At 38.4% G+C, this 8,960-nt stretch overlaps 2 protein-coding genes across 2 annotated transcripts in view; one reads left to right on the forward strand and one right to left on the reverse strand.

Moving 5' to 3' along the window:
- Positions 100-3,973, reverse strand: LOC109850443 (putative E3 ubiquitin-protein ligase RING1a). The gene is made up of 10 exons (XM_020420461.1): positions 3,838-3,973; positions 3,681-3,726; positions 2,927-2,985; positions 2,577-2,658; positions 2,294-2,414; positions 2,148-2,189; positions 1,270-1,776; positions 1,063-1,170; positions 541-729; positions 100-455 (listed from the first exon to the last, which is right to left on the reverse strand). Exons 4-10 carry the CDS (start codon positions 2,630-2,632, stop codon positions 405-407), a joined length of 1,074 nt encoding a protein of 357 aa, XP_020276050.1. The 5' UTR covers positions 2,633-2,658; positions 2,927-2,985; positions 3,681-3,726; positions 3,838-3,973; the 3' UTR covers positions 100-404.
- LOC109846548 overlaps positions 5,093-8,960 on the forward strand; it is a 7,484-nt gene continuing 3,616 nt past the window's right edge. Inside the window, 6 exon segments of the mRNA XM_020415794.1 lie at positions 5,093-5,234; positions 5,310-5,425; positions 5,508-5,660; positions 5,908-6,038; positions 6,894-7,480; positions 8,044-8,144. Coding sequence (XP_020271383.1) covers positions 5,219-5,234; positions 5,310-5,425; positions 5,508-5,660; positions 5,908-6,038; positions 6,894-7,480; positions 8,044-8,144 — 1,104 coding nt within the window. The 5' untranslated portion in view covers positions 5,093-5,218.

Below are 8,960 nucleotides of genomic sequence, written 5' to 3' on the forward strand. Positions count from 1 at the left end.
ATCAGATGAGTTTTAGAAAAATCAACCGTGCAAATGGTCACCAGAAAATGCTTAGGAAACCTGAGCGTATACATCTGGGCGATAAAAACAATATAGAAATGCTGAAGAAAAAATCTGGAAAATGTTGTTACTTCCATTTCTTTGAAAATGGGTTGCCCCGCGGGATTTTTACATAATATTAATGCTAAGTTCCTCATAAATAGAAAAAGTAGGGATAAAAGAAAAAGAAAAGGTAAGCATGTCCAAGCTCTTTTCCCCTCAATCAAACCGAAAACAACCATTTCAACAAACAACTTTTACTCTGCTTGCTATAGGTATTGTTATGAACACCTTCTCATATCAGAATGTGTCCCCGGAGACTCTTGGTCACGGCATCATCACAAATGACCAGAAAACTGAAGAATTTATGCTGTATGTTCGCCTAATTTTGCATCTTTCAAACGGTACACCAATACCTGAAAGATAACAAGACACATCAAAACATAAAACAAATAGTGTAATCAGAAATTGATGATAGTCGGAGTTGCCTTAAGCCCTCACCAGTTCCCCTCTATCATCAGTCGAGGAATCACGCAATGCTCCCAGGGATTGTTGTGCTCCCACCACTTGCAGTAAACGATCAGACTTAACCACTGGAGTAGATGGCTTAAAATCCAAGCTTCCACCTTCAGGCTTCCTTGCAAATATCTCAATTTCTTCCACATTTACTGATGCCTGAAGAGCAATATACTGCATCCAAAAATCTATACTACCTAAGCAAAAGCAATCTTCCAAATTTGTAGAAGGGTAAATTGCAGACAACTCCCTTATCTATACCTTCAATAGCACTTATCATCCCTCTAATCGTTTATTAGCATATGTCACAACTGGATTGAAATTTTGAGAAGGGTACATTGTTGACAAACCCCCTCTCCTTGATGAATTCAAACCACAGTGATAATTGCTACTTATATATGAGTTAAGGGGTGATCAGCGCTTCTGAAGGTATAGATAAGAGCGGCTATCTGCAATTTACCCTTTAAAATAATTTAGCATAAAGGGATAGTATAAGAAAAGAATCACTTGACAAAGATGTCTTATGCACAATGTTGGTCGGCAGCAAATGTATGGCCTCTCTATATTATGCACAGATTGTGGATCCAGAGGAAGCAGAGTAAGATGTACATCAAGCTGAAACAAAAAAACACAACAATTCCATATCAATGCAAACATATGGTAACATGAGGTATTGAATATCAAAACATAAATGATCCTTCCTCGACATCATACCTCATTATTATTTTCATCTAAATTACGTACATATTCAACCAACTTCGGTATACGCCCACCCTTTATAAACCTACCATTTGCTGCCCTGGTCTGGCTTCGAATGCCGCCCTGGCTTCGAATGCCGGCCTTACCCCATGCAAGCATTTCTCCATTTCCAATTATCAGAGGCGAAGTCCCTCTGTTTCCTCTTCTTGTTTCTTCGTCAACATTTTCTTCACCATCAATATCAGCATTCCCAGAGATACTACGTCTCTTTTGCCTTTTGTCAGCAGAGGGTTCATCTGCAGAGGACGACTCTTTGCTAGCATTGCCATTGACATCTTCTTCCTCTTCCTCGTCCTCAGATTCTGCGAGTGAAATGTCATGAGCGCTACTTCTACGTCGGGCATGAGATCTCCGATGCTGAGATCTCCTCACAAAAGCAGCAGCTGTAGCTTTAGCTGTTGGCTTCTTCCTTCCCAGGGCATTAGACTGTCGTCGAAATGTTTCGGCTATGGAAGCTTGAATCTATTAGCAAATAAATACTGTTAGGAATGGTAAAAGGAGGGATGGAAAAAAGCTTCCAGAGGCAATCTTGTATAATTCCAGACCAAGTATATGAACATGGAACAAAAGAAATACTAAGAGTATGACTAAGAAAATGAGTTCAAATTAAAATTAAAGGTAGCCTAATATAGATAATAAATAGAACAGCTTGAGTTTCAGAATAAAATCTTGTTGCAGAATTTCTGTGTTACTTGTGTTGAATGGGAATTAGATTGCATATTTAGTTAAAATAATGAAAGACTATTTCATAGGAAAGTATATTATTAGCCAAAGTCAGGACTATTATGATATCATATACAATAATACAAACAAATTAAATGGTGCCGTACTACCTTCTTATTGCGATTTTTCTCCTCTTCATGGAAAGCCAATTCCTGCATCAAGAGTTCAAGACATGAACGAGATCCACAGATGAAGCATATATACGAAATCCAAACATCAATTGTTTGAAAAGTTATCAATCAGATGATATATTGACCTCTTCCTCATACTTATCGATATCTGGATATAAAGCAGCAATTAGAGCATCATAATTTGGATCATCCCTCAGAGAGCGCCTACTTGCACAATGAGTACGGCATGCTGGGCATTCATTATTTCTGCAAGTATGCAGTTTCACAGATATCATTTTTTTAAACCCTTAAAACGTTCAGAGACTATTACTTGTTTACTCAGTAACATTATTGACATAGAAGTGACGTAGTGGACATGATTGTAATGCTAAAACAGCAGATGAAAGTGACTACTGTCACATAACGTACCCAAGACGCATTGATTTATCGATGCATTCCCTGCAAAAACGATGTAGGCACTCCATTACGGTCCTAGTCTTGCGAATTATCCCTGTCGAACAAAATTAGTGAAGGAATGAAAGAATTATAAGTTAATATAGATGACAGTAAGTAAAACACCAAAAGGATGAATACGTGAAATTATGAATTATTCCCCCTGTATTCACATGGTATCAGAGGTTAGTCAAGATGGAGATCATGGGTGGTCTTAGTTTTCAAGGCAAGCATAAGAACCAACGCACAACCACAACATACTGATAACACCAGGACCGGAGTTTGGGACGTCTAATGTAACAGTAAACTTTCCAAGCATTTCATACCTAAGCATATAGGGCACTGTACTTCTTTGCGTATGTCTGCCAGCTTAACTAGTATGAATCTGCAAATCAAATCCAAGGAACAGACATCATTTCTACAATCATAGACACACGGTCGAACATGCAGAACACAAAGAAAAAGCTCAATCGGGTTAGGGAACAGCGGGCATTGTAAAATACAAGTATTAAGTACACAGACACCATGAAACAAATTAGAATACAATAGAGCGATCCAAGTTTTTTTTACATATTTATCCATATAAATAGAAATAAAACATACTCAAAGTAATTTTCGCATAGACGAGTTTATGAACCTGTTACATTCTCAGGGGGGCCCCTTCCATATTACCGATCAAGCCAATGTCTCGACCAAGGGTTTAACTTCAGCCAAACTATGAACTGAACGGGTGTGCTTACGGAAATTGAAAATGTGAAGGTGAGAGCTCGTGGCAGGATTGATGTCCTCGACGGTGTTGATCATAACACCGCGGGGAACCAATCGGGGTGCAACTAATCGACTACATATTCTATATATACGCCGTCCCTACTGAAGCCTAATAAGTGCAACAGCAAACCGATCTAAAAAAACATCCAAAACTCATCAGATCATCATAGCTAGACTCTCCATGAAGCTTTTCATTTCTCAAGCTCAACCTATCTCTCAGCGAGAACCAACATACCATAAAAAATGCAAAGAAACGAGATCGGATCTACAACAACAAGCAACGGCGATCGAAAGAGGAAGAAGGTAACGTACTCATCCTTCTCGCTGCTGCCGGCTCCTCCGTCCTCGACCTCCGAATCTTACACAGACCAAAAAAAATAAAAAAAAATAAAAATAATAATCGGTTACTGATTATGGGACCGGTACGAGTCCCGAGATCGTAAACATCGACAGAAAGACTGATCCTTACCGTCTTCTTCTTGTTCCAGCAGCTCGACCTCCTCCTCCTCCTCCTCCTCCTGCTGATCCCTGTTCTGCTCGCCTCCTACTCCTCCCTCTTCCTCATCGTGGTCCGGCGCCGGTCGAGGAGGCGGCGACGGCGGAGGGGGGGGGAGCAACCGCTTCTGCGCGGGCATTTTGTCGGTGTCGCTTCTCGGTTGGTTGTGGAGAGAGAAAGGAAGAGAGAGAGAGAGAGAGAATGGGGATTTTGCCGATGGATCACGTTAAGGCGAGGGATTACGTGCACCGGGGGGCTGCTCGCTCTTCTTTCTTCTTTCTCCCTCCTCGCTCCGCCTCTTTCTCCTTCGCCTTTTTTATTATTATTTTTTTCTTTTTTTAATTTTCACTGCAGTAACGGGGCTCGTCATTTTGGGTTCGGAACCGGAACGGGTTTGGGTCCGACCAAAATTCCAGCCTGGATCCGATCCAAGCACCTTCGTACTTCATCAGGTGACAGCTTCGTCTGATTTTTAACAGCGAACCAGGCGCCTCGTATAAATCTAAACCGCCGTTTCATCACTGAATTGAACTTCCATTTTCAAAAAAACCGGAGATCGAAAACTCACATTTCAATTCATTTCGAGATATTTCAAGAGATTTTCCGCATTTCTTTTTGTTTGTTTGTTTCGCAATGAAATCACCGTCATGTCACCGCCACGTCACATAAGAAACAAATCCAGCCATAATAGTAATAGTATTTCGATTTCCATTTCTTATGTTTGTTTGAACATAAAAAAAAGAAATGGAATCAGCCGCAATAGTAACAATATTTTCAGCAATTAAATAATCTGTTTTGTTCACGATCACTGTTTCAATAGTGTTTTTAGTAATTAAAAATTCATTGAAGTGACATTTTCAAGTGTTTTCAGAGGTTTTTTATGTGAAAATAATTTTCTCAAAAATCTGACGTGACATCACCCTCGTTTATTTAAACCACAAAACGAAACAAACATGTGATTTGAAAATCGATTGAAACCAAAACCCTACGTGACGGAGGATTTCTTGAAATCTGAGATGGCAAGGAGTTTTCTCTTTTTTTAGCGAACAAACAGACCATGATTGTTCCGTAGTTGAAAATGACGTACGAAATATGATAAATATTGTACACTCGGCTGGAAAAAACCCAAAAAAATAAGAAGAAAATACTACGCACGGGCTGGTGCCGCTGCGGACTCATGATGGGCCTGCAATCAAAAAGGCCGGGGATTTGCTCTTGCCTTCCGTACCCGCGTTAAAATTCTCGAGGCTTTTGTACCGCTGAGCGACAAAATATCGCACGCCCCCCTCCTCTCTAAAAAATTTCGAAAAAAATTTATCTCCCAGTTTCCTCCCTCTCGAGCCCTAAATTGAAGATGCCACCGCCTAAAGGTGCTTCTAAATGCTTAATTTCTTCTCTAACTTCCCCCCCTTTTTTTTTCTAACAATTGGAAAATTATTGTTTAGATCTCCCTGGTCTCTACTTCGATCCCGAGAAAAATCGCTATTTTCCAATAAAAGGCCCGATTCCTGGATTAAAGCGCCCATCTCGTTCGCCTGCTGAATCTTCAGACGGTAAAAAGGTACCCCTTTTGCGTCGAGTGGCGTAAACCCTAGAAGTTTGGATTTTTGCGATTGAGCTCGTTTGAGTTTTGAATGCTGCAGAAAGCTCACACAAAAAAGACGAGACCGAGGAATAGGATGAGGCCTTTGGAGCTTCTTCAGTTTAGGGAGCTTCTGGGTGCAAGCATCACTTCCAATAGGCGCAGATACAAATTTAAGCAAGAATTTGAGAAGCTGCAAGCTTCTAGTCCTCGGGTAGGAATCCATCGGTATACAGTTTGTATATCTTTCAATTTACTATTTAAATTGTAAAAATTGTTGTGGTCTACATCTTTCTTTTGTTAGTGCGTTTGATATTGTGTGAACAATGAGGAGAAGAGTTTCATGGTCAAGGACCAGTATGAAGGAAAATATCATTTAACAGACTGAAATCCTAAGTGTTGGTATATAGAACTTTTGGAGTTAGTTAACATTTACCAACCTTGCATTTAACATGTTACAGGTTTGGAGATATCCAAGAACAGCTGGTGTTGCAGATAGCGCTTTGGAGCAAATGTATGGCATCCTCCAAACTTCAAAAGGTTTAAAGGAAACATGCCTTTTAGCAACAGGAGGTGTCAATGGTTATATCAGGTTATAAATGGCTCAATCATTAAAAAAAAATCCACTCTGTATAGTTATTTTTTCAATAGTATTATGGATTACATCTTAATTTCATCCTCTTACAAACTAACACATATATGTCATTTATTATTGAACCGTTGTTTTTTATTTAAACACCAAATCTCTGTTAAGCTTTGATTTGCAAAAGATGGCTTATCTAATTGTATCCATTACATACCAGAAAAAAAGTCAGTACGGTGTCATTGTGCAACTTAACCAGTAAGCTGTGGGCAAATTTCATTAGTACTATTATATGTTACAACATGCATGCACTGTCAAAGGATTGTCATACTTGCAGAGTGCATGGTACCTGAATAAATAGGAACCAGGATATAAGGGTGTGTTTAGAAACTTCAAAATTGAACTAGGCTAGACTAGTTTTTTTTTTTTAACTAGGCCATAGTTGAACCATGTAAGGGTTGGTTCACAAAAGAACTAGTTTATGGGCAAGATTTTGAACTAGAAAAAACTAGTTCAGTTTGAGCCCCTTTTTTGCTAAACTAAAAACAGGGTCTTGAGCCAATGTTGTACCAGTTAAAACAAGTTTTGTGGAGTTGCCAAACACACCCTTAGTTTCATTTATAGGACCAAACCATTGTTGAGATTTTAAGTAGGGTGCCTCAGCATGAATCCTACAAAAAGTTGATGTTGATGCTTTATCTAGTAAACTATATTACCTGTCCCATCATGTGATATTGTGTGATTTCCCTCTCTCCTTTCAATATATTCCTCTGGCTTTTCTTCTCTAATTCTACGAATATCTCTTGATTGTGGTACTCTGTCTATACATAGTTTACTTGTATGAATATAAATCCTTTTTTGCAGTCTGCATGAGGTTGGAAATCTTGGACAGTGCTTTGCTTCCCCCTCCATGTGCACACCAGAACCTGTCTGGCCTAAAGAAGCAGAACTTGAAGCCTGCAATCGTACTGCAGTTGGAAGTATTTGGAGTCCACCAGAAGCCTCCACAAGCTTCTCCTCTAGTATATCTTGCATACGAAGGATAGGGAGGCATTATCCTTGTCTACCTGATGTGGTTTCATCTTTTCAACGTGCATTGTATCCATTACAGTTTTCAGTTACTTTTTTGAGTTTAAACTTATTTATTTGGTTTTTTCCCACATGCATTAACAATATAGGACTGCTTTTTTATGTAGATTAGTAATTCCGTATTCTGCATAAGAAGTCCAACTATGTTATAATTGGATACTTAACGATTAAAAACATGGTGACAACTCTTGGATCGGGAGTATCTGGTGGGTCTGTCTATATTGTGAATCTCACTAAACCTCTGGATTTCGGTCCAGGTTCAAGTGCTCTCCGTCTTCATAGACGAGCTTTGAAAGTTAATTCTTTTGATTGCACAATATGGACTACCGATTGCAGCTGGGATGGAACACGTGCGGTAATAGGTGAGTTCTTTCCATGTAATTTCTTTTTAAATAATGTGTCTTCACTTGTCAGTTTGAAGTTAGTATTCTACTATAGTTTTGAATTTTGACATATATGACCAAACAAGCTGAGAGTAGGGTGCCATGCGTCCATGTCTTTACTGTATTGTTAATTTAGATGGTTCAAATCTCTTTTCTGGTCTTGTTATTACGAAATGCATTTTAATTATGCTTTGAATTTAAAAATATTTGTGATTTAGATATTAAAACGAGGGTTCTTCTTTTCTAGTATTAGTAATGAGCCCTCCGTCAGCTTGAGCAATTAGCAGTGAGATTCCTCCAAGGATGCTTCATTTTTAGTTCTTATCAGAAGAAACCTTGCAACTGTTATCTTACCTTTGCTATGTTTAGGCTATTTAAATGGATATTACGCAATTGTGCCATTATTTTCTATAAAAAAGAACTTTCTGTACTTGAAGAGGAATTTTCTATTTTTTTCTTGCATACTATATAGGCCATATAGTTCAGGAAGTTATATTCCTTGACTGCATTCTGTAACCTTGTCTATCTTTCATTGCTTATAGGTACGAATTTGGGGGCTGCTTTGATAAACTTAGAGACTAGATCTTCATCATGGGTGTACAAGACTAAAAGCGATGTCTTCTCACAACAATTTGATCATTCGGTAATTGAAAAATGAATTGATTGACAGCTTGTTCATTTCTAATGCTGAACATGATACTATTGGACTTCTAGTTGCTTTATGTAGATGGTTAATATTCTACGGGCATGTTTACCAACTTTGGGGTGTAATCCACTTGGCTTATAATCCACAAATGGATTATAAGCCAAGTAGTTATAAGCCAAGTAGATTACAAGCCATGGTGTTTGGTAAATATAGTGGCTTATAATCTATTTTCAATAATAGAGTGCTTGGCAAATGGGTGGCTCGTAAGCCGTTAGTATTGTCAAACTGACCAGAAAGTATTTAATGGGTTGGAGAGAGATAAATGGAACTTGGAATTTTATGAAATGATGAGGGATATATTGTTCTTGTACTTGGTCAAGACTTGTGGCTTATAAGCCACCAAAAAATAAGGTAGGGTACCTTATGAAATGATGAGGGATATATTGTTCTTGTACTTGGTCAAGACTTGTGGCTTATAAGCCAACCTTAGCTTATTTTTTGGTGGCTTATGAGCCATAATAAGCTATTTGCCAAACATGTCATAGTGGCTTATAAGTCACAAAAGTGGATTATAAGCCACTTCGACCACTTGTCAAACTTGCTCTAAGATAATTTTTTGCGAAGCTTTCTTTTCTTTTAACAGATAAGAATATAACTTCCAATCTATAATGTAAAATGCTATAGCATCAAGCCATCAACTCCGCCACTTACCACTCGAGCAGCGAGCTCTAATAAGTGTTTAATACTTAATATAAATTCACTGTTGAAGAATGAAGACTATTATTTAGTTGTTAGTTTCAGTGTTTTTGATAA

This window comes from Asparagus officinalis, chromosome 7, assembly GCF_001876935.1.
Source record: "Asparagus officinalis chromosome 7, Aspof.V1, whole genome shotgun sequence".
In the NCBI taxonomy this organism is placed as follows: domain Eukaryota; kingdom Viridiplantae; phylum Streptophyta; class Magnoliopsida; order Asparagales; family Asparagaceae; genus Asparagus; species Asparagus officinalis.

Excerpts from the sequence above, each read along its gene's own strand:
- LOC109850443 (XM_020420461.1), bottom strand. The coding sequence starts at position 2,632 with ATGGAGTGCCTACATCGTTTTTGCAGGGAATGCATCGATAAATCAATG. Across the intron at positions 2,190-2,293 it reads TCGATAAGTATGAGGAAGAG|GAATTGGCTTTCCATGAAGA; the intron begins GTCAATATATCA and ends CTCTTGATGCAG. Across the intron at positions 1,777-2,147 it reads AGAAAAATCGCAATAAGAAG|ATTCAAGCTTCCATAGCCGA; the intron begins GTAGTACGGCAC and ends ATTTGCTAATAG.